Below are 26,103 nucleotides of genomic sequence, written 5' to 3' on the forward strand. Positions count from 1 at the left end.
GAGGGTGAGGGAAGGACCTGTGAGAGTCCACAGCTGTGAGAGGGTGAAGGGGAATGACCTGGAGACCTGAAGGATAAACTCTTCTCAAGGAGAATGCCAGGGTTTGAACTGACATTTTAGAACCTGAAAGGACTGTTAGAATTTCAGAGTTGCTCCAGGGTTTAAGATGTGTCATTTCTAAGAGAAGAGCATGCAACTGGGTAACTGAAGGACACTTACAAGTGCTCGCTGATGACTGGGTCACCAGCAGTTGCTGTTATAAAAGAGTGTCCCCCAAAAAGGACTAAGGAATGGCAGAGAGCTCACTCATGGACAAGTTGGCTCAGGATTTTCCTGGAAAATGTGAACATGAAGGTACAACCACAGCATGGCAGTCAGACGACACAGTCAAAGGAGATGCACCCCACTCCCGAGTCTAACAGAGCTGGAAACTTCAAAAGCCAAATCAACACGAAGCGGCAATAATTAAACAGACATGGAATTCTAAAGAATGATTCCTGCCATTAACTGGCACCTAAGGAGAAAAACAGCGAGACATACATATGTCATTCTCTTCTGAAATAAGAGCATTCTAATATTCTCCCTATTAGGGAAGCAAAGATGTCTCAAAACCCATACAGGAAATACTATAAAATCTTTTTAAGGTGTCTTTTTCACTGTAGTTTTGAGTTACAAAACCAATACCTAGTCAGACACATGAAGACTCAAGTGAACTTGGGCTAACACTATGAAATACATGAACCAGGCCAGGTACTCCTGACCAGAGTGGCACCTGCAGCTACGCAGATGTCCACAGCCCATCTGAAGACACTGAGCTGGGGACAACCAACACCACTGTAGAATCAAGACTGTTAAATTTACAGCATCTGTTTAAACACTTGGATGGGGAGGGGGACCCCAATAGTGCCTCTAGTCTCAAAAATGAGTGAGAACCAGAGTAAATTACCATGCAGTGAGGGAAGCAGACTGTTTGACAAGCATCCCTCAGGGAAGCACCAAGCACAGACGAGCACTACTGAGACTCCTGCCATTCTAAGCAATACATGCCAGGCCAGCATCAGCACGGAGAGGATGGCAGAGAGCAGACAACTCTGCAAAAGAATTGGTCAAAAACTTCAAAACTAAGCAGGGATACTGCAGCAGCTCACGACGGCAGCATGCCAGGCCAGCACAGATGTGGCAGTGTGCAGAGCCCTAATCTATTGCTACAGCTGTAATGCTTGGGCCTTAGCAAGCTTAAAGAAGCCTTGACCACAGCTGGGGCAGGAGAGGGCTGGAGAAGAAGCACTGGGCCCCTCAGAGCCTCACTCACACCACGCTGCACCTCCTCAGCAGAATGAAGTGTAACTGCAGCTACTGTCACGTAGCTGAAGAAACGGTCATACAAGTACAAACACCCATACAAGTAACCCGGGCAGTTTCTTCAACAGGGGTAAACGGAATGTTCACAGGGATAAGCAGGCTACCTCCTGGACGTCCTCTGGATTTCTTCGTGAAACAACCTAAAACCAAACACAGACAGAAATACTTGTTATCAAATAAGACTGCATAGCTCTGCAATTACTTTCAATAGTATCTGCATAAAATTTCACTGTGGAAAAGACAATGAACGCTGTTACTAAACTCAATGTGGTAATTTCACCCTGCAATATTAAAACCTCAGGAGAACAGTGCACCTTTAGTCTACGTGTATTACATTCTCAAGGAAACACCTTTGGCCTCAATCCTTGCAGGCTATCTACCATCTCTCAGACCCCATACAAATCCAAGCACATGTGTTTTCCCTTTGTGGTGCGAGGGACTGAACCCACCCAGCCCCATGCGCACCAGACAAGCATCACCAAGTCCTCTCACGGCTATTCCACCAACAAGATCCAGCCTAGAAAGTAAAGTAACAAAGTGCTACATGGAAATATGTCACGGAATGGGAAGATAATGAAAGAGGCCAGAGAGGACATGCCCTTTTCACTTTTCAGAGACACAAATCTCTAAGAGAGGTAACAGGATGACAGGCTACAAAAAAAGGCTGTGTGACACTGAATGTGACTCCCTGTGGTGATCTGGTACACCAAATGGCACATTCATCAATGTAACACATGCGACCTTGGCTTTCTGACATTAATTTTCATATGGATATACTGCCGTCTTTAACCGGCATCTCGCGCACACAAAACCAGGACTCTGCAGGATGATTAAGCATTCACTCCAAAGTGTTCAGCTCATATGTATAATTGTCTTCTTAGCAGAGCCAACCTCTATCTCACTGTGACACCTGCATCCCAGCTCCTCTCTCCCTGGCCACCCTGCAGAGACACAGGTGTCACTGGCTGGCAAGAGAACATGGGCCAGTTATCACCGGCCAGCCAGGTAGTCTGGACCCCAGAGACAGCACCTGCACAAACTATCCGCAGATGTTTTACATTTCCTGGTTCTCTGCAGCCAATGAGCTCATAGATAAGACAGACAAGTCAACGGGACAAAGTCTAGAACTCCGCTTTCTAATAAGTTCTCATGGAAAGTTCAAGTACTGTATAGACTGAATGTCTGTGTCCACATCAAACTCACGTGATGCCTCACACTTTAATCCTCGAGTCCACAACACAAGGAAACAAAGCCTTTGGGAAATAATTAGGGACCAGCATCCTCACAAGAAAAAGCTAAATGACCTCTCAGGCATGAAACGGGGACAAGAAGGCAGTTATCTGCAAACAAGAATGGAGCTCTCCACAGACACTGAACCGGCTGGCACCTTGACCATTGGCTACGCAGCTTTCAGAACTATGACTTTTTTTTTTTAATGTCTTGTTGCTTAAGCCACTCAGCCAGTAGTGTTTTGTTATAAAACGTGGTGAACACAGGGGCTGGAGAAATGGCTCAGCGATTAAGAGCACTGACTGCTCTTCCAGAGGTCCCAAGTTCAATTCTGAGCAACCACATGGTGGCTCACAACCATCTGTAATGGCATCTGATGGCCTCTTCTGGTGTGTCTGAAGATTGTGACTGTGTACTCATGTACATAAAATAAATAAATCTTAAAAAAAAAAAAAGAAAAGAACGTGGTGAACACAATTGAGTAAGACATGAATTGAAGGGTGGTGAGATGGCTCAGTGGTAAAGGGGCTTGTTGCCAAACTTGACCACCTCAGTTCAAATCCTGAGACTCATATGGTAGAAGGAAAGAACACACAAATAAGTAAGCAGACAGACAGATAGACAGACAGACAGACAGATGTAATTCGAAATACAGTTTACAAAAGATAGGAATAGCAGTTTTCTACATTATTAAAATAAAACCCAAATCTCAAGAGGAAACAAAGCCAGCCATCACTCAAACGTCAGGTCATCAAATGTTCGCCCATGTTCTTCCTCCCACAACCCTACCAATCACAACCCCAACTGACCACAGACTGCTTCCCAGCCAGGGATCAAAGAAAATCGAATTTTGAATGCTATGAAAACTTGCAGTTTATAACAAGCCCAAGCATCTAAGATGTCAATAAACAAGTTTACATTTTTAAAAACCCATTTACTAAACTTTTGGTATATGAGAGTTTTATGCTAAACAGTACTAGTAGTCAAAAACAGGATACATTAAAAAGATATTGGAGAGAAGAGAAAAATGTATGAGCCATGAGTTTTCAAATATTTAAGTGCCCAGCACATATAACAGACAGAAGGCCCAGGTAGGACACCCCAGTATCTAATGAGCTGCCTTATGGCATGGACCTTCGGCAGCATGCCTTGTTGCTTAAGCATGTCTCATAGGCCTATGACCAGCCTACTGTCATTCAAACACAAACCCCACTCCCTGCCTGCTCATTGATCCTGAAAGAGTCACTTAACTTCTCTAGGCCTCGAGTGAAAATAATAGCAGTACTCACTCACTGGGCAACTGTGACCGGAGTGTTTGTTTATATCAGAGGTTGACTCACAGTAAGCACCATCCAAGGATCGGCTGTCATCATTCAGGAAATGCTACCTCTATGAAATGAGAACACATGTAGGCTCAGACTCAAACCCCACACTACACACAGGACTGGCAACCTCACAGCCCTGCTCAAAACAAAGAGCTAAGCACGTGAGAGGTCTATATGGACATGCATCACAAGAGTTGTTATTTTTTAAGTCAACAATTCTTCTAAAATTAATCTTCATTTTCAAGGCAATTCCTAATTCAAAAATATAAGCAGACTTTTTTCAAGAATTTGAAAAAATCTAAATAACAAATTTTGAGAGAAAGAGTACCTACGCAACCTGATTTCAAGATACAGTACACAGATACAGTAAACAAAAACAACAACTTTTAAAGGCAGTGTAGTAGCAAGAGAAACAAAACCATACATGCCAATAACTTACAGGAGTGTTCACAGGAGGAGTGTTGCCTTCAAAACAGCCCCAACCTGAAGAAACCCAAATGTCTATCACCAGGCAAACAGGTAAAGATTATTGGGACTACACACAATGCAAGCCACCCAGAACCAGCTACGCAGTCCTTTAGAACATAATCCTACATAAGCCTAACAGTGGGTCACAAAAGCTTCTGACCATTGTGTGTGACTGCTCTGGAAACTTCTGTAAGTCTTATGTTCCAGTAAAATACTTTTGGTTACTCTAAAAACAAAAATTAAAAAGCAGTAAATATGTTGGCTTGCTTGTAAATAACCATGAAGTTATCTCAAGTCTATCAAGTTCTAAAAAAATAAAATAAAGTAGAAGAAAAGGGAAAGTTAAGAGATTTAAGATAAAAGAGTTTCTTTGTTGTCCAATATGTAATGGTTCTAATTCTACTCCTGACGATCATAAAGAAATTGTTCCTCAAAGCTTGATTTCACAGTATTGCTCAAAATGAAGAGTTAAGCAGGAAGCACACAGAGACGTCTGTAACCTTTCTCCCATGTTCTCAGGGGAATGCAGTTACCTGATTAATTCTCCTGAGGAAAGATGTTTTTCTTCTTAAGTTCCAGAAAAACGATAAACATTTTACTTGATTTATAATGTTATGCGTAATTATTTTTAAAATGAACCTCCACGTTGACCCTTAATTTAAAAAACAAAATGTGTAAGTGTGTAAAACTCAAGCTGTGGGACCACTGAGTGAGTGGCTCAGGGAGTCAGCCTGCCCTCCTAGGTTCAATCTGTAGAGCTCATGTGGTGGCAGGACAAAACCAATTCCGCTAAGCTGTCCTCTGACCTCCACATGCATAGCAGGGGCCCTCACTCACAAATACACACACAAAAAAAAAAATTTAAATAAAGAATGCTAAATAAATAAATAAATAAATTTTAAAAAACGATCCTCAGGCTGTGCGCACAGCTCAGCAGCACAAGCTGGCACTTCTGTGGGACCCCAGGTTTGACCATCAGCTTTGACAACAACCAGAAAAAAACAAAACAAAAAGACCTGCACACTCTGTAAAGCCCACAACGTGTAACGTGAGCAATGGATGGGGACAAACACTGAGAGAGAAGAAAGTCAGCGACCGCAGTGGGGATCAATCTCAGCAATGTGTCACCTCCCAGGCTATACTCTAACTAATTTTAAATCTGCATCCGAGCAACCTTCCTTTTTGAAAAGCAAGAATACAATTATCATGCTCGGGGCTTTCAGTTAGCGCCACAGACATTCATATCACCAGGCCTTTGTGGGCTCCATCCCTTGCTCCCACTTCAAACACCCTCTTTCTCGACTGTTAGCATCTTGCACTGCCTGAGCCGTAGCAATCTGTCTTCTGACCCCCATAGCTCTTTACTGTGGCGCCTGTGGAACTAAACTGTACTACTATATTCTTAGACTGTACCTATTTAAGCCCAATAAACTCCATTCTACTGTAAGTACAAAGAGGAAGCCCAGAACTCTCCCTTGCATACCTTAGAGTGCCAAGTGCTTGGAACTGCACACCCACTACACACCGTGACTAAAACAAGGAGGAGAACATTCTGGAGAGATGGCTCAGTGTCTAAGAGCACTGGCTGCTCTTGCAGAGGGTCCAGCTTCAGGTCCCAGCACCCACAGCTCACTATGGTCTGGAGCTTCAGTTCCAGGGGATTCAACTACCTCTTCTGGCCTCTGCCTGAACCAAGCACTTGAGTAGTATACATACCTACATGCAGGTAAAACACTGATACATATAAAATAAACATATATAAAGCTTGGGAAAGAAAAAGAAACCCTCTATCAATGTGGGGCTCTGCACCAGCCACTGCCTTAGTTGATATGAAGAAACCAGGACCAGTGCTAAGTAGAAACCTGCTCTGTCTAGCAAGAAGCAAAGACCTCTGCACAGACTGCTGCAATGCTGGTGTGAGAGTGAGCAGTCTCGGTATGCTGGTGTGACAGGCACCTCGTGTTTCTTAAATAGTGCTGATTCTCTAAGCTGTGTATCAGGAAACCAAAGATCGCAAATGACCAAAGAGGTCTCAAGAGTGGCATAGGAAGAATCTCATTTCCTTATACTTCTTTGAAAAACCTGCTACTCACACCCCACATACACAACACTCTGACTTACAAACAGGGAGGGCAAACTCCTCCCTACTCTTCATGAACTTGGTCTTTTTGCTGTCTTGAGAGACTTGCTCAAGCCAGCGACTCACTCTCATCTGTCTGACTCTGTATTGTCTCCAAATGCCACCGGCCCCTCGTATGTCCCAAGCTCAGCTTACCCCAATCTCTTCTCTCAGGTTTCTCGGGGCCAGCTTCCTGAGTGCTTTCTGAATATTCTCTGCACAATTATTACTCCTCCATATGTACCTCTCTTCTTCAAAACTTAACACTAGCAATTGAGTTAGTTTGTGACACTTTCTTCATCTTGGTTTAAGCAGAACTGGTCCCAAAGCCCAAAGCTGCTATGGAAACTTTAGCAAACTTCTAAACTTCCTTGAAACTGCTTCCTCATCGTGAATTTGTACGAAATGCCCAGCACACAAGCAAGTGCTGCACACAGGCAGTGCATATAAGACATGCACACAAGCGCTGCTCACAAGAGCTGCACACAAGCACTTCACACAAGCGCTGCAAACAAGCACTGCACATGAACACATCTTTCATGTTACTATTCTCATTTCCCAGGAAAACGAGTTCTCAAAACTCAAGCTGAGGCAACAAAACTTGAGAAAAGCAGTACTAAATTTGGAACAGTGAACTTATGTAAACAGCCTCACAAAAAAAATTACCATTTATATATTTGGGGGGACCCACACCTTTAGTGGTCAGAAGACAATTTGCAAGAGTCCGTTCTCTCCTTCCACCTTGTAGGTCCCAGGGATTGAAAACAGTTCTTCAGGCTTGACAGCAAGCACCTTTACCTACTAAAACCATCTTGCCAGCCCAACTACCCTCAAGTCAACTCAGGTAGGATCACTTAAGTACACATGTCCCTCCTGAAAAGACTCAGAAAAACTCAGAAGAAAAGGCCAGAGATCCAAGACAAGTCGCTTAATAGGAAACCTTCCCAACAGCCTACCTGCCTCACAGCAAGCCAGTCACTGAAGAAGAGACATCCCTTCCGTTACATAAGCCCCACAACACACCCACTAACAGTTTTAAGTGTGTATCTTCCCTCTGGAACAAGTCAACCCAATTCTGCAAATTTCATTCTGAGAGAAAGTCCAAATGGGACAGAGCCTAGGACATCCATTTAAAGCCATCCACCAGTATTCCACCTCAGAATAGCTGGTGGATCCTGGCATCCCTTATGGAGCCAGCACCCCAGTCTACCAGATGTCCATTCTCATGCTTAGAGTTTCCCATCCTCTCCATTCTGAGATCCTATCTCCTGCCAGGGGTTCCTAGCATCTCCATCCCAGAGTCCCGTCTCTGCCTGGAGTTCCTGTGTACTGCCTAGGGTCTCCTGTCAGAGTCTCCATCCCTCCCTACTTACCTACCTATCACTCGCCGCACCCAGCCGCAGCCCGGAGCCCGTGCCCCGCCCAGTGTCCCTATCCAGGCACTCACCCGTGCGGTAACCTTATAGACCGTGTAACCCCTGGGGTGTCGCTGGGGCTCGGTGACAGTGTAGAAGCGAGCCAGGTCGGCACTGTGACCCCAAGGAGAGGTCATCCTCCCTCCGCCCGTGCTTCCTCCAGCTGGGGACCATCGGGCAGCCCCAGCCGCAGAGGACTCGCAGCACGGAGCAGGAGAACCGCGATGAGGGGGCGGTGGCTCCTGGGGCTGCTGCGTGGATCTGCTTCCGGATCACTACACACACTTCCGGGTCATTCCCGTCAACGATCGGGAAAGGAGTGGCGTCGCTTTGGATTCTCTCCGGGCTGTAGCCTCGGCTGCCGTTTATGAGCGCCAGGCTCAGTCGCTGTGGAGACCTAAGCCGTCCCTACTAAGTCTCCTCGTGCACTAGCTTCGACCTCACTGAAATTTGCGATCCGGAGAGAGGTTTGCCTCCTGCCCTGTGCTCCTGTCGAGTCTTGGGTGATGGACTCAGAGGTACTCGAGCCAAGCATCTCCTTTCCTTCCCTAATCGGTTTGTTCCGTGCCCACAGCCACATCGCAGCGCTCTGACAGACACGTCCCCATTTTTCCGTAGACGAACCCTCTCGCCCTCTTGCTCTGCAGCCTGTTTTGACATACCACAGATGCACAGCAAGCCCTAACCCTACATAGAGGTACACCCCTGCAACCTGCACCCTCAGGAAGATCGCTGAAAGTTTGGGACCAGCATGGGTCAAGTAGTGAGTTTCGAGTTAACCTAAGCTACATGGGGAGAACCTGTCTCAAAACAAAGTCTGCTCAGTCACAGGATCCAGGGCTGTCTGCTATACATAGCAAGACTTTCAAAAAAGTTTTTTAACAGTTCCTAGATTCTTAAATGTGCATCGGTTGTGGAGGTTCGTGGGAGGAAACTCTCAAAGTCACTACAGAGTCTCCAGTTTCTATTGCTTGCCAGCTCCTACCTGGAAATTTTTTTAATTTTTTATTTTATTTTTTAATTTTTCTTTAACTTTTTCTTGATCAGAGCTCTCATTCCCAAAATGTTCGTCGCAAGGTTTAGTCATTGTTAATTCTATGTCTCTTGCTTCCTTCCCTCCCGGCCTTCTAACCCTTAGAAACATAATTAAGAAAGGAAAGAAGGAAAGAAACAAAGAGGGAGAAACAGAGAGGGTGAGACGAATTAGAGACATAGTTAAGTGGTTAGGATCACTGGTTATTTTTCCAGAGGACTGAGTGAGGTTCAATTCCCAGCATGCAGGTGGCAGCTCATAGCTGCCTGTAACTCCAGGGATCTGATGCCCTCTTCTGGCCTCCTCCAGCACACAGGCAGTACACATACCTAAGAGCAGAAAAACACCCATACACATAAAAATAAAGCTCCTCTTACAAAAGAAAAGAGTGACTTTAGCACTGTCCCTCGTCTGCCCATGACTCCATCCCAACCTGACAGTCTTGCTCATTTGAACACTACTTGCAGAAGGAAAAACACTGTTCTAGTAATATCTCCACCCTGTATGTTTAATCTTCCACTATCAACCTTTTCTGAGCCTTTAGAGTCTTCTTTTTTTTATTTCTTTTATGTGTGTGAGTCTTCTGCCTGCCTGCATGTATGTGCACCACACGTATACCTGGTACCCACGGAGATTAAAACAAACAAAAAACAAACCATCACCTCAGATCCTCTGGAACTGGAGTTAAGGATGGTTCATGTGGGTCCAGGGAACCAAACCCAGGGAGGTCCCCTGCAAGAGCACCAAGTGGGTTTGTTTATTTGTTTGTTTAAGATTTATTTCTTTTATATGAGTATACACTGTTTCTGTCTTCAGACACATCAGAAGAAGGCATAGGATCCCATTACAGATGGTTGTGAACCACCATGTGGTTGCTGGGAATTGAACTCAGGACCTCTAGAAGAGCAGTCAATGCTCTTAACCACTGAGCCATCTCTCCAGCCACACCAAGTGTTCTTAACTGCTAAGTTATCTCTCCAGTTCAAGCCTGTACACTCTTAAAACTAGCTATCACTTCTTCATTAACCCTGAATTCACTACCTACTATGTGCCAGGCATTGTACTAATGAGGCGTTGGAGTCACAGAGATTGCTCCTCTCTACATACCGTCACTGGTATGTAACAAAGTATATAAATATCATGACCAGTACATACCGTGGCATGCTATAGAACACCTATAATCCAGAATGGTTTCTGATCAAAGGAAACTGCCTGACACAGAAAGACAGAGGGCAGTTAGCCAGAAAGAAAGACCAATGGTATTCTGTTGCCTTTCACCCTTTCTCGATGCCCACTACGTGGGTGTGACCTCATCCATTCATTCCCTTCTCCTGGTCAGTCTAGCTTCAGCACTGTGCTGATCCTTTGAGAAGGTTCCAAATAAGCTTTCTAATGCCCCATCACACCCAAAACTTTCAGCTTTAGACACTTCTGGCCAGTCCTACATTTTCATAGCTCTTGCCTCTGGAGCAGTATATATATATATTGAGATGACTCCCTTGTAGCTTTTTTGGATAGTGTCTCCTTCTAAGGACCTGTAATGTTTTGTTTCTTGGGATTTTGCCTCTGGTCTTATGTCCGTTCTGGTGGGCTCACCAATCACGACTCCATTCAAATCTCTCCGCTAGAACTCAGGCTACCTACACCCAATTGACACTGAAACCGTACCAGATCAGAGTCTGGACTTTCCCTTCACACCCTGCTCCTGTCTTCCTGGCTACTTTTACTGTCTGTGCCGCTTTATTATCTAATTTGGGGGAATCATCCTTAGAAACTTTCTTCACCACTGTCTCCAAGTTTGTCTGATTAACCAAATGCTGCTAGTCAAGTAGAATGGGGCAAAGGGTGGCAGACTGGAGAGGTGGCTCGCCTGTTAAGTGCACTCAGCGCTCTTACAGAGGTCCTGGGGTTGGTTACCAGTACCCATATGATGGCCCATAATGGTCTATATGTCACTCCAGCTGAGGGAATCTGAGGCCAAAGTCTAACCTCCTTGGGAACTGAGACATCTATGCAGGCAAAACACCTACACAGGAAAAAAAAAAACTTTTTTAAAGAAAAAAGAAAGCTCTACATTGAATACAGCACTGAGGAGACGTCAGGAGCATGCTGTTATTCTTTGTGTTTCACTCTTTGGATGATTTTGTTGTTTTAGGCAGTGCTAGGGCTCAAAGTCAAGCACGTATGCTTGCTAAGCATATACTCTGCCCTGACAGCCCAAGAGAAGCATCAGGAATAAGGAAGGGCCAAGTTTACTGATAAAGAATCCAATCTATGGGCTGGAGAAATGGCTCAGTGGTTAAGAGCACTGACTGCTCTTCCAGAGGTCCTGAGTTCAATTCCCAGCAACCACATGGTAGCTCACAACCATCTGCAATGGGATCCGACGCCCTCTTCTGGTGTGTCTGAAAACAACAACAGTGTACTCACATACATTAATTAAATAAATATGAAAGGAAAAAAATAATCCAATCCATTAACAGAGACTAATTCTAAATATATCTTCCCCTAACAACAAGCCTTTACAGTATATGAAGTAAAAACATTGAACTAAAAGAATAGTTAAGTCTACAGTAATATCTAAGACTTCAAAACCTATGTCAATAGTTTCTTACTACTTATGTATGTCTGTGTGCCTGTGTGCCTGTGTGTGTGTGCGTGTGTGTGCCTGTGTGTGTGTGTGTGCCTGTGTGTGTTGGTTCTCTCCTTCCACAAAGTAGATTCCAGGGATTGAACAGAGGTATTCAGAATTGGCAGTAAGCACCTTTACCTACTGAGCCATCTCACTCAACCAATAATTAATTTTTTAAAATCACAAATAGGACTTTCTATTTCTCACTATTAAAATTCTGAATTTTGGGGCTGGGAGTGGTGTATACCTCTATTCCCAGCACTTGGGAGGCAGAGGCAGGTGGATCTCTACAAGTGTGAGGCCAGCCTGGTCTACAAAGCAAGTTCCAGGACAGCCAGGGCTACACAGAGAAACCCTGTCTTGAAACACTAAATGGTAGTACACACATTTGCTCCACCATGCAGGAGGCAGAGACAGGTGGATCTCTATGATCAAGTGCAAGGCCAACCTGGTCTACAAAGTGAATTTCAGTTAAGCACAGGCTACACAAAGACTTTATCTTAAAAACAAAAATACTGAATATCAACAGATTCTTGCATTGCGGCTCACTCTGCTTCAGCTCGTTCTGCATGCCCACCTGTCTCCTCACTAGCAGCCTTTTCAGAACTACCACCTGCATCAGGAGGCACTAGGAGTCTTCCAACTGAAACTTAGGCGTTAGTGTTTTTGCTTACCTAAGGAAGACATTGTGAAGATGTCTCACAGAGATTCACCTGCCCTGTCTCACTAGTGATAGGGGTTAAAGGCATGCACCACCACGCCTGGTTTGGGTATGAATTTATTTTTTTTAATCTATTATTTCTCTTTTTGGCTGTCTCAATGTCACCATGGTTGTCAACAAGTGAGGAGCCAGGAAGAGCGTGGTTGGTTCCACTTTTAAAGAGAAACTGGTATAATGTGAGAAGTTCCAGCTGTGTTCAATATTAGAAAGATTAGAAAATATTCATCACCAGGGCTTAAGGAAGCATAATTGCATCTGACAGCCTCAAGGACCATGTGCTTGAAGTAAGAAGTGGCGAAGCTGTATTTACCAAAATCAAGCTAATTACCGAGCCTGTTCAGGACAAAAGCTAACTTTAGTGGCATAGATCTTATGTGGGACACTCTGTGTTCCATGATAAGATGGCTCAGTAGGTAACGGTGCTTGCTGCCAGCACTCAGGAAGCAGAGACAGGAGGATTTCTGAGTTCAAGGGCAGCCTCATCTACAGAGCACATTCCAGGGCTACACAGTGAAACCCTGTCTCAAAATAACAATGAAAAAACCCCTAACTCAGAAACTCTACCCAGACATAAAACTTTATGTTCTAGGAGAGTGTCTCAGTCGCTTTACTGCTATGAAGAGATATCATGACTAAGGTAAACTCCAGAAGAGTTTAGTGGGGCTCACAGTTCAGAGGGTTAGAGACCATGACTATCATGGCAGGGAGTGTGCAGCCGGCAGGCATGGAGCTGCAGCAGTAGCTGGGAGCTCACATCCTGGTCCACAGGCACAAGCAGAGAGGGAGCTAACTGAGAATGGCATGAACTTTTGAAACTTCAAAGCCAACTCCAGTGACACACCTTCTCTAATAAAGCCACACCTCCAAACCCTTTCCAATTAGCTTCACTAACTGGAGACCAAATGTTCAAATACATGAGCCTATGGGAACCATTCTTACTCAAACCAGTCAGAGGTACATTGTAAGACCCTATGAAAGAAAAAGAGAAAGAAAGAAAGAAAGGAAGAAAGAAAGAAAGAAAGAAAGGAAGGAAGAAAGAAAGAGTAAAAACAAATAATAAAATTAACATGCATATACACAATAGAAACAATGTCTATAAGAAAGCAGAGACGTTACTTTTATTAGACAAAGATTTCAAACAAGCACAGCCAATGGAAATCATATCGAAATTAACCAAAACTAAAATTGAAACTCTTGGGTCAAGAGAGATGATGGTTCATTGTATAAAGGCACTTGCCACCAAGCCTGATCACCTCAGTTCAATCTCAGGGACCAAAGTGATGGGAGAGAAGAGACCTCTATGTGTTATCCTCTGCCCCCATGCCATACATGCTATGGTATTCCCACATGCGTCTCACACACACACACACACACACACACACACACACACACACACACGAAATCTAAAAAATAATTTTAATTAGGGACTGGAGAGATGTCTCAGCAGGTAAGTCACTTGCTAACAATCCTGACTACCTTAGTTTGAGCCCCCAAATCAGCATGGTGAAAGAAGAGAATGAACTCCCATAAACTGTTCTCTGACTTCCACATGGGCCATGGTACACTGGCACACACATTGAGATAGATAGGTAGGTAGATAGATAGATGATAGATGATAGATAGATAGATAGATAGATAGATAGATAGATAGACAGATGAGACTGCTCAGTGATTGAGAACACTTGTTGGTCTTGCAGAGGACCCAGATTTGGTTCTTAGCACCCATGTGATAGTTCATGACCATCCTTAATTCCAGTTCCAATAAATCTGACATCCTCCTCTGACCTCTACAGGTATAAGGCACACGTGATATATACATACACCAATCTAGGTGAATCTAAAAATTTAAATAATTATAAAACTAAAAACTTCCTAGTGATCCTTTAGAATACAGCAGAGAGGAAATAAAAAGATAAGTTATGCATAAAAAATAACATTGGCCAGGCAGTGGTAGTGAACACCTTTAGTCCAGGCACTCAAGAAGCAGAGCCAGGCAAATCTCCGTGAGTGGTTTGAATATGCTTGGCCTAGGGAGTGCCATTATTAGGAGGTGTGACCTTGTTAGAGTAGGTGTGGCCTTGTTGGAGGAAGTGTGTCACTGTGAAGGTGGGCTTTGAGACCTTCCTCCTGGCTGCCTGCAAACAATCTGCTGATGGCTTCCTTTGGGTGAAGATGTAGAACTCTCAGTTCCTCCAGCACCATGCCTGCCTGGATGCTACCATGCTTCCTCCCATGATAATAATGGACTGAACCTCTGAACCTGTAAGCCAGTCCCAGTTCAATGTTGTTCTTTATAAGAGCTGCCTTGGTCATGGTGTCTCTTCACAGCAGTAAAACCCTAACTAAAACAAGGGCTAGAGAGATGCCTCAGCGATTAAGAACACTGACTGCTCTTCCTAGAGGTCCTAAGTTCAATTCCTAGCACTCACATAGTGGCTCACAATCATCTGTAATGGGACCTTCTTCTGGTGTGTCTAATGACTGCTACAGTGTACTCACATATATAAAATAAAAAAATAAATCTTTTTTAAAAGAAACAACAGCCTAGTCTGCAAAGGAGGTTTCAGGACTACGTAGAGAAACCCTGTCTCAAACAACAACAACAAAGTAACATAGTTTCAATGATAACCAAAAGTAGCAGTTTCCATGCGTAAAGAGTTGTGAGGTTTTCATATTTTTTTAATACCTAAGAGTGGATATTGCCCTGTTATACCATAATCTATTTTGAATTATTAATGCAAAGTTCTCTTGTTCTTCAATTTGTTAAGTAAAATTTCCCATATTCACAGTTACAGAATCATATAAACTTCTTTGAAGCGTTCATATGTAATCACAGCGTATAAAATTATCTTTGTCTTTCTGTTCTCATGAAAACGATTTGTCTTTCTGTTCTCATGAAAACAATTTGTCTTTCTGTTCTCATGAAAACGATTTAGGTGATGTGTAGACTACAATGAGAAGCTAAAATATCAGGATACAGAAGAATTTAAGGTGTCGCTCAACTCACCTTACTCAGCCATACAGACTCTGCTTGCACTTTCTACCTCCAAATCCTGAGAAGTATTTCAGGATAGCCTAACGTCTCTCAGTAAAAATAGCCAAGGTTGTCATGGTGATGTAGTTCTTTTTTTTCCCCCCTCACAGAGCCTTACAGTCTGGCCCAGTAGCTTCCCAGTTCTATTAAAGGCAGGGTCTCACTGTATTACCAGATTATCCTGAACTACCTCCAACTCCCAGGCTGGCCCATATTTGAAATCTCCTGCCTCTAAGTGTGCCACTGTGACCTTGAACTCACTCTGCAGCTGAAAGTGACCTTGAACTCTCAACCCTCCTACTGCCACCTCTCGGTTTGTGTAAACACACTCAGCTTCAAACTTGAGCTTTCCAGTCACTACTGTGATTTAGAATAAGTGTATATATTTGGTCCTTGTACCTGTTTCCCAGTACACAGTATGACTTATAATAAGAAAATTACATACGATTTCAGTGCTTTTTTCTGATACACAGATGCTGAAACATATGGAATCTCTTACATGCTAAATATCTTTCTTCTGTGATAATAACATAATTTATGTCTGAAGTCTTGTGCAGGGGGAGGAAACTAAGTAGCCAAGGAAAACAACCACATGATTAGAGGGATAGCCCTTTTGGGCCATGATCAAGCCTCATGATGAAATCAATCATGTAATATATAATATATAACATAAGGAAGTCTTCCTTCTCAAGAATTATCTCTGGTCAAAGCCTAGGCAAAATCTAACCCTTTCCTAAGGTCCCAATGATAAACTTAATTTTGATTCTGCCAGAGTTCTCCTAGGGAACCAATGACTTCATTGAGCTTATTTACAGGGCCACTGACCCCAGCAAGAGTTACCTCATGTCACCTAGCATGGATGAGAGCTTCCTGATGACCTCAGTGATGCAACTGCCTTCCCTAGTCTCTCTGGCCTACATACTCTAGCCTCACCCTGAAGTAGACTTGCATACAACTGGTTTGGAGCAGTGGCTGCATGCTTTCTTAGGTCAGGGTCTCATGTCATCTTCTTCCTTCTGTGATGGAACCAGTAGTCAGCAAGCACAGCTATGATGATCTTTTATAAGCAGGCTCAGCTGAACCCACAGAGGAGAGTGATGTACAGCATTTCCATCCAAACAAACAAAAAAGGATTTCCTGAAGAGCTTCTAAGTTGCTGAGGACAGGAGGGTCACTGGAGAAGGAAAGGCAGGAGTGCCTATAGAAGTCAGTATCCCCGTATTGATGAGAAAATCATCTTAGAACAAAATCCCAGAGTTCTGATCAGAAATGTAATTTCTGTAAATGTAATTTCATATGTACAATTGCCCTCCCACCTTATTTTGAGACAAAATCTCTCACTATGTAGACAAGACTGTCCGTGAATTCATAGAGATCTGCCTGCTTCTGCCTCTTAAGGGAAGGAATCAAAGGCATGCACCACTATGCCCACCCTAGACTCTATGCCTGGGGCCAGCCCCAGTGAGGAGGGTGATCTTCTTTCTTGTCAGTTCTTCTTGAGGCAGCAGACGGAAGGGAAGACTTTGTCTTAGGAGATATTTAGAGTTGCTGTATAATAAAAGTTTACTTATCTAAGTCTAAGTTACTGTGCTACTGTAGCTGACCTGTCTTCTGTGATCCTCTGAGGCTAGAAACTGCAGTTTCTGGCACTTAGCACTTCTTCCTAAAAAGAGCAAAGGATTAAGTAAATAGCCTTTGTACTATCTCAACAGGAACTGTTTGGCTCTAACTTTCAGCCTGCTAGTAAAGAGCAATTAACTGGTGACACTTGGGAGACTGGCAGAGTTCTCATCACAGTTTTGACTATCAGAAAAGGACCTAATAGCAGTCTCACTAAAAAGAGTTTAAGAATCATTGATATAATTTTAGGAATTCTTATAGGATCATCTTTAACACTTAAGAAGTCATCTATTTCTCTATATAGCATCACTACAAGACAGTACATCTTCGTGAATCTGCAGAGATCTGCTCCAAAGGGGTGTGCTATTACTTAGTGATTGTTATGTATGTTTAGTAATAATAGAAAAACATATTATTAGCAGGAATCTTTCCTAAAATGAATCCCTTACAGCCTTGATGAATAAGGATACACCTGTCACAGGTTATATAATAATTCAAGGCAAGCCGTTTCAGGATGATCACCTGCTAGTTATTAGCTTGTACCATTATGGCTCCTGACAACTCTATATATTTTTATATCTATATGTGTATGTGTACGTCTATGCACATACACATAGAGATCCAGATATATATATATAGATAGATATAGCTATATAGCTATGTAGCTATATAGATATAGATATAGATATAGATATAGATATATAGATATAGATATAGATATATAGATACAGATACAGATATAGATACACACACATATACATATTATGGCTTTGTGGTATCTGTATTAAGAGCTAAGTGTAGCGACACAACCTGTAATCCTAGCAGTAGGGAGACAGGCAGGATATAGAATAGCAAATTCTAGGTCAGCTTAGGCCCCACAGTGAGTTCTGAACTGAAGAACAAACCTTCTTCTAGATTGTCACAGAAATGCTTTCCACACCTCTTTCCAGCTGTCTCTCCAAGTACTCTCTCCTCTGTCTTCTGCACACCTGATTCCTTCGACTCCCATCCCCATCCCCCCTTCACCCAGGATGTCTATTCTATTTCTCCTTCTCAGTGAGATTCATGTATACAAACCCCTCCTTGAGGTCCCCTTATTACTGAGCATCTTTGGGTATGTGTATGGTAGCATGGTTATCCTTTACTTTAAGATTAATATCTACTTAATAGTGGGTACATACCATGTTTGTCTTTCCGAGTCTGGGTTACCTCACTCAGGATGATCTTTTCTTGTTCTACCCATTTGCCTGCCGGAAATATTCACAGTGTCACTGTATTTAATACTAGGGTAATACTCCATTGCCTAAATATACATTTTCTTTATCCACTCTTTGGCTGAGGGATATCAAGGTTGTTTCTAGCTTCTGGCTATTATGAATAAAGCTGAAGAAGATAGTCGAGCAGGGGCTATCCCAAAAGCTGTTGCCTCTCCCTGGGATATATCTTCTAGCTAGCCTGCCTTGTCTGGCTTCAGGGGGAGAGGATGAGCCTAGCCTCTCACAGAGACTTGATGTGCCAGGATGGAAGGGGAGGCCTATGGGGAGAAGGATTGTGGGAGGGGTGACCAGGAGGGGACCAGTGAGCAGGATGTAAAGTGAATGAATAAATAAAAAATAAATAAATGACTCTAAGGCAGCAACCTTAACCCTTTACTGGAGAAAAAGAAAGAAAGTCCTTTGCACATAACCCGCTAAACAGTCACACCAGCAGGATGTAACTAAGGCAAAGGTTGGGAAGAAGGGGTGGGAATGTTAGTAAGATTCCAGGGACTTTTACGGCAGATTTAAGGAGTTCTGCAGCTTGTGCCTCATTGATGTAATGCTGTTTTCCCATCCTAACTTCACAGGATTCTCCTGACCTTGTATTTAGGAACTAGCTGAAGTGGTCAGTTACTGGGGACACCAGACAGCACTCCTCCAGGTCTCATTACTCCCTTACAGCTCATGCTGGAGAAATACTACTCAGCTCTTCCCAGGGCTATCTTTGTAGTTTGTAAATGTCTCTGACTCCTAATCATTTAGAAATGCATAATAGTTTCTCTGACTCCAGTAGATAACTGCTCCTCTCCCATCCCAGTGTTTTCCATGTGGACCTCAGTCCCTGTGATCTGAATGCACTACACACGTTTGTCTCCCGAACCTTGAGCACTATGTGAACTGTGAGCACTGGGCTGTGAGTCCCATTGATGAGACCTGTTCCCAGGATGCAAGGAACTGCACAGCTCTGAGACTGACCTAATTATAGTGACAATGAGTGAAGAAAACCAGTCACCGCTACAGAGATGCTGGGGAAGTGTGGGCTGTGTGCTCTGATGGAGACACACCAGCAACTCAGAAATTCATCACATTTCTTGTATGCAACTGACAGAAGCGGGCAGTCTACTCATGGAAAGAAGGTGCAACAATCTCAAACAGCAATCATCCTAGAGAGGGAAAGAGTGGTTGATACTTTCTGCACAGGGGCAACATCCGTTCACCAGAGCAGGGGAAGACCTTGCCTTTCCAGTGTATCTCAGGATGTCTTCATTGCCCAACACTACGCTTCCATTTCTCAGTTCAGCCTCAACCTTACCCTACCTACTGCGGGAAAAGGGCAACTTTGTATCTCCAGATCGTAGACAAGGGACCCAGAACAGTTATAGAATTGGCTTCTTTCAAAACAGACTCTCTTGGGCTGCCTTTTGGTCCTGAGTATATCTAGGAACTCAGGACACATTGGGTTAAATCTGTCAATTAGTATTTTACCCATGTTATCGAAACACTCCAGAGGGGCGGGTACCAGTCCTGGTCAGTTGGCTCAGCTTTGCTGTGTGCTGCAGCAGTTGCTCCAGGACAGGCAGGGAAAGTCTATTACCAAAGAAATTCATGTTGGTGAGCCGGGCGCATTGGCTCAGGGCAGGCAGGAGAGCAATGAACTGAGAGTCCCCCGTCCTACATGACTCCAATTCCAGGGTTTGCAGGGTATCTCTAACTCTCTCACGGAGAACCCCAAAAGGCTCAAGGAATAAATATGTAAATATATAGCACCCAGGTTCAGATATTTGAGCTCACAAATACTCAGGCAACGGGGCAGGTAATTCAAGTCCGACTGTGAAAGATCACATCAGGTGAAGCACAGGGTCTCCAAGGGCTTCCTCAGGCACTTGGGAGAGGACAGGTGATTGGTTTCTGGCAAATGGCCTTGAAGAGGGCTAGTGGGGTTGGCAGGGAAACAGATGACATTTCTCCGAACCTCGTTCTGACTACATGATGGAGGCAACGCCCCAGGACATGGCCTTCTGTTTTCTGCTCACACAGCTAACTCATGGCATTCTAGTCTGGGGCCTGTGGGTATCGGCTTCGGCATGGTTTAGGGCATGGCAGGAAACCACAGCAATGGCCATATCAGGACAACATGGTACCTGTAAGAAGGACTGCTTACCTCAAACAAGTGTCTACAGCATCCTAGAGGCGTCCCTAAGACTTCCCCGACCCATGTTCCTCACAAAGGCCACATTCCTGTCTTCATCTTGAACCCCAGTAGTGCACATTTCTCATCTACTCACCCCTTTTACACATGAGCAATTAGAGGCATGCCTGCGCCTGCTCACACATATCTTAGCCCAGAGCTCATCTGCTCAGATATGCTATGTCTCTCTAACACCGATAAGTTTACAGTGGCTGGACCATCGAGAACCCACTAACATGCAGGGAGAAAGATGTGTTCTCTATGTTCTTGTAGACTCCTTTTTATCCTTCCTAACCTGAGACACTCTGTCAGGCGGCCTCCTAGAAAAAAAATAACTTATTTAAATAGAGATTCTGGAGAGGGAACAGTTTGGGCAACTGAGAAATCAACGTGCTTATTCTCTCTTCAACACCATCCACACTGACGTTATGTCTGATGTCATCTAGCAGGGGTGTGTGAGGATTTTTCATCGGCCCCAGGTAAGGTCCAAGAGGAGCCAAGTATCGTACAAACAACTCAGCTCCAGCTCCTGGATACAGTGTGCATCTACAATTTTGAACACTTCTATGAGAGTCAGGTTGAGCGAGTCCCAAATCTGCAGCTTTCTACGATGTACGGGAACGGAACGTTTTTGCTGGTGGGCCCATGGCAACAAGTACGTGACCCCTTCATCAAACTCCTCCTTCATGAGTTTGAGGTCAGTTGTCAGTTTCACATATTTCTTTACCCCAGAGTCAGGACAGGTGTCCACTGGCTGCTTCTGTGTCACGATGTGTGGTGGACAGTCACCTTCATGGGATCCAGCCAGCATGCTCCAGCAGTCCCAGTGCACATTCCTCACATCAAGCCTTCCGAAATTGCACAGAATATGGAGAACTGAGTATGATTCTCAGAAGACAACACGTGTCTCACGCGTCAGCTGGTTCTTCAAATCCTTGCTCTTCCCTCTAAAAGGTCACGCACAGCTTGGACAGATAACAGCAGACTAGACAGTTCCACGAGGGGAGGTTTATTAAGAGAGTGGGAGAGCGGGAGGAGACAGAGAAGAGTAGAGAGGGTAGAGGCCAGCCATGACCACGTGGAGAGAGGGGGAAGGGAAGGGAAGAAGGGCGAGGAGAAGCTAGAGGCAAGAGAGTAAGAGAGTAAGAGAGAGAGGAGGAGGCAAGCAGCCCCTTTTATAGTGGGCACACCTACCTGGCTGTTGCCAGATAACTGTGAGGAGGAGCATATCTGGATGTTGCCAGATAACTGTGGAGGTGGAGTTTAGACAGAATACTAACACCCTCTGAGAACCAACCCCGGGCCTCATGCTCTGTAAAAAGGGATCTTTGCCAGAGAGGCGTCTTCAGCCTCTTCTCACTCCTCTCCACTCCGTGTCCCTTAATCAAACTTCACTGCACTGTGAGCCGGCAGGGAAGAGGGCCCTTCTCCAGTGACTGTATCTTCTCTGTTGTATCCTCCATGTTCTCACCCAAAGAGCTGAGACTGAGCCCGAGCCTCTACACTCCTCTAAGGTAATGCTATCAGAAGCCTCCAATCCAATGGCAGCCAAAGACTCCCTGTCCCTACTGTTCCTCCTCCATACCCACAGAGCCTTCTTCCACTATGTTTACCTGGTGGGAACCTTCTGTGTAATCAGTACATCCACAAGCACAGCCCTCAATGTCTCCAGGTCAGGTACTTTATCAGAGTGCCCACAGGAAGGCATTCGGGAAGGGCAGGCAGATACCATGGCCCTCAGGATAGATGTCTGTCTGTTGGTGAAGGCCTCCTCAGACATCACTGGGAGCAGCTCCATGGGCAGGTCCTCAAGAACAGGAATGGCCAAGTTCTCCTCTCTCAGCCTCCTTTGTCTGGCCAGTTGCAAGAGTGTGAATGGTGCCTCCCTGCCATTGTGACTGGTTTTCAGAGAGAATGATCCTGGGCAAGCATGAAAACAAAGACAATTTGGTGGCCTCCGAGGTGTGGATGTGGTTTTATATCAGAGAGGTCATAGGCAAACGTGGCATTGTTGGCTACGATGTTTGAAGACCAATCTTTAACTTCAGATTTGAGTTCTTATTTGAGTGTTCTTGGACCATGTGTAATGAGACTGCTATCTGAATAAAATACTAGCTGTAAAATTTTAAACTAGAAATTTAGAAAAAAAAAAAAACAAGTAAGGCATCTAGAGTTGAAATGCCTGCCAGAATATTTGTCTTCAAAGTTAGCAAAGATGCATATTTATTTATTTTATGTTTCACTTTTTTTTTTTTGAGTCAGGCTCTCCTGTAGCCCAGCTAGGAAGCAAGGGTAACTCTAAGTGGTGAATTTGCAGGGGTGAGTCCTTGTGCCGTTTGTGGAGTTCTGATATATAAATCAGGCTACATGCATGCTAGACCATTACTCCACCAGCGGAAGCACATCCCAGCATTTTTGCTGAAGCGGCTGGGGGGTCCCTGGTACTGCTATGTAAGAGCTCTGTAGTCATGGTTCTTTTCTAAAAACAGAAGCCACCAAGCCCTGTCTCCAGGTCATTTTAAGTTATTAATCAGCTCCTTGGTTCATTTACGTATGTACTTTGGTTTTCTGAGGCTGGCCTGGAAGTCAATATGTAGCCCTTCCTGGCTGAAGACATTTTTACCTACCCTCCTCAGACACTGGGTGGTTGGGATTACAAGCCTGCAGCACACAAACCTTTCTCTTTTGGAGGTGGTACCTTATTATGTACATAGACTGGTCTCTAAGTCACTCTGTAGTGCAGTCCTCCTGCTTCACAAGGCTGATGGATGAAAGGATTGGTGTAAGCTACTGAGACAACTTTGAAGTCCTTTATTAACATCTATTGAACAGTCTTTGTTTTTTTCTGAGGCATAGTCTCTTGTCGTGCAGGCTGGCCTGGGACGCACTAAGTGTGTAGCCCGCTCTGTCTCCAGATGCTCTCAGGCAGCTGCATGACTTTCAAAGTTTAGAAGGAAAAAAAAAGAAATCTTAAACCCACCAAGGTATTGTGTGCAAGCAGCATTGTGGGAGAGGAGGAAACAGACCCGGGGGAGCAGTAGGAAGGTCAATGAATCCAAATGTCTTAGTTAGGGTTTCCACTGCTGTGAACAGACACCACAACAAAGGCAACTGCTCTAAAGGACATTTAACTGGGGCTGGCTCTCAGGTTCAGAGGTTCAGTCCCTTATCATCAAGGCAGGAAGCACGGCAGCATCCAAGCAGGCATGGCACTGGAGGAGCTGAGAGTCCTACATCTTGTTCGGAAGACAAACATAATACTGTTTTGAGGCAGCTAGGAGGAGGGTCTCAAAGCCCAGCCCTACAGTGACACACTTCCTCCAACAAGGCCTCATCTTCTAATAGTGCCACTCCCTGGGCTGAGCATGTTCAAACCACCACAAAGAACAAATTTAATTACATATATTTATGAAAATGCCATAATGACCCCCCCATGTGTTAATTTTGTTGCAGTTGTTGTTGTTGTTTTGGGGGGTTTTTTGAAAGAGAGTTTCTCTGTTTATCCTGAGCAGTCCTGGAACTTGCTCTGTTAGACCAGTCTGACCTTATACTCAGAGGTCCACGCACCTCTGCCTCCTGAGTGCTGGACTTAAAGGCATTTAGCACCATGGATGAAGAAATATTTTCTTAATGATTCTTCTCTCCTCTCCTCTCCTCTCCTCTCCTCTCCTCTCCTCTCCTCTCCTCTCCTCTCCTCTCCTCTCCTCTCCTCTGCAATTCTCTTCTCTCCTCCTGTCTTCTTTCTTTCACTCATTCTGTTTTTCTTTCTTCTTTTTAAATGTGTACATGTTTTTCTTCTTGTGTATAACATTTGTGCATAATACAGTACTTCTGGTACATAGAAGACTGAGAACAGTTATAATTCCCTAGGAACTGAAGGTAGAGATGGTTGGAAGCTGGCCGTTAAAACAGAGTCCTCTGGGAGAACAAAAATGCTCTGAACCACTGAGCAACTGCTCCAGCTTCTAAATTTAAGTTATAGTTTATATAAAAGATTAAGTTTGGCTTATTATTTTTTGTGTGTGCACACATGTGAACATGCCATGGCACACCCATGGAGGTCAGGGGGAAACTTTACAAAAATAGTGACCTCCTTCCAGAGACTGAAGTCAGGTCCTAATGCTGCTCCAGGCAGCAACTTTACCTGCTGAGCCATTAGAAAGGTTTTCCATATTGTTGTGATCATATTGCTATGATTTGATTGCTCAGACCCAGGCATGGGGGCCGGGGGGAGGTGTGTGCAGGAAATACATGTTTATGGTTCCAGGATTGTGGAAGGAGCTTGGCAAGACCATAGTGAGTGACTGAACCCACGAGGTCCAGCTTAGTCTGGACAGTGTCATGAGAACATGCTTCTGAACAGTAAGAAAGGGGCCTGGGGTAAGACTTAGTACAGGGCAAAAATAACCTTTTCCAGGTCAACTTTAACTGCAGTTCACCGTGTCTTAAAAGACCAATGGAAGGGGCTGGGATATGGCTCAGTGGTAGAACTTTTACAGAGAGGTACCAAGTTCCATACCCAACACCAGATGCAGACACTAAATAATAGAGATATGCCTACACAGAAAAAAAAAAGAGTAAAAATAAAAAGTAGAAAAGTAAAAGGCAGACAGCAGAGGTACCTTACAATGTCATATGGGAGACTGTGGAGAGCTTTTGGGGCCACTTGGCAGGAATCTGACATGGGCCAAGGACAAGGAAATGGGTTTTAGGCAGGAATCTGACATTGGGCCATGACAAGGAAGTAAGTTCCGGCAGGAATCTAATTTTAGGCTAAAACAGAGAAGTAATTTGAGTCAGGAATCTAAGTCTTAGGCTAGAACAAAGAAGTAGGCTTTAAGCATGAATATGACTTTGGGCTAGGACAGGGAAGTAGGCTCAGATATTTTGGTCATACTGATAAGCCCTTAGAAATAGTGATCTCAGGACTTTGCTTATTGTCTTGCTTGTTCCTTGACTATTTGCATTTGTTCTATTGTTAGTTCCTCAACCTAGAACTGACCTAAATACTTGCATGTAATTGAAATGGTATAAAAGCAGATTGAGAAAAAATAAACCTGCTTCAGTCTCAGAACTGGCTGGGGTTATGCTGCAATGTTGTCTAATCATCTGTTTTCTTTTAATCCTCACTCCTGTGCTGGAGAACCTGTTGACCGACTGAGCTGGCTTGGTCAGGAGACTCCATCCTTTAATTTTCTAATAAAGCAAACGCAATAGCCCAACATGAACCAGGTAGGGATTTTTGTGTTTTACTGAGATTAGAGTAGCCTAGAATGGTCGGAATTCCCTTTGGAGTCGAGGATAAATAGCCTTGATCTCCCTCTACTGGGATCACAAGTATGCTCTGCTAAGCCTGGCTCACTACTGTGGAGCAGCCAAGGCCTCCTGCATCCTAGGAAAGCACTCCACCCTTATCCCAGTACCCACACGGTGATTCTTATTTCTGCTCCTACATGCCCCAGCACTTCATAGAAAATGAGATTGAAAGGAGACAAGTGGGTGGTTCTTACTCTTCTGTCCTGTGTGACTTTCCAGACATTTGGTTTTGTTTCCTTTTTTTTTTTTTTTTTTTTGGTTTTGTTGCTGTTTTGTTTTCTGACACTGGGTCCTGCCACATAGCCCAGACCTGTCTTGAAGTCTAGAACATCCTGTCTCAGTGTCCAAAGAATTGGTGCTGTCCTAACCACAGTCTCTCTC

General features: G+C 44.1%; 1 protein-coding gene and 1 pseudogene across 2 annotated transcripts in view; both read right to left on the reverse strand.

Moving 5' to 3' along the window:
- Rps6kc1 (ribosomal protein S6 kinase C1) overlaps window positions 1-8,157 on the reverse strand; it is a 138,111-nt gene extending 129,954 nt beyond the window's left edge. The window contains exons 1-2 of one of the 2 annotated variants that reach the window (XM_028761156.1): window positions 7,952-8,157; window positions 1,467-1,502 (exon numbers count right to left, since the gene is read on the reverse strand). In XM_028761156.1, the coding sequence (XP_028616989.1) occupies window positions 1,467-1,502; window positions 7,952-8,056 (141 nt within the window). In that variant the 5' untranslated portion in view covers window positions 8,057-8,157. The remainder of the gene's footprint in view (window positions 1-1,466; window positions 1,503-7,951) is intronic. The other variant, XM_028761159.1, reaches the window with a different exon arrangement.
- A 310-nt stretch (window positions 8,158-8,467) lies between these two features.
- LOC114615044 lies at window positions 8,468-20,876 on the reverse strand (annotated as a pseudogene).
- Window positions 20,877-26,103: the final 5,227 nt, after the last annotated feature.

Source organism: Grammomys surdaster, unplaced genomic scaffold (assembly GCF_004785775.1).
Source record: "Grammomys surdaster isolate TR1022 unplaced genomic scaffold, NIH_TR_1.0 130, whole genome shotgun sequence".
NCBI lineage: Eukaryota > Metazoa > Chordata > Mammalia > Rodentia > Muridae > Grammomys > Grammomys surdaster.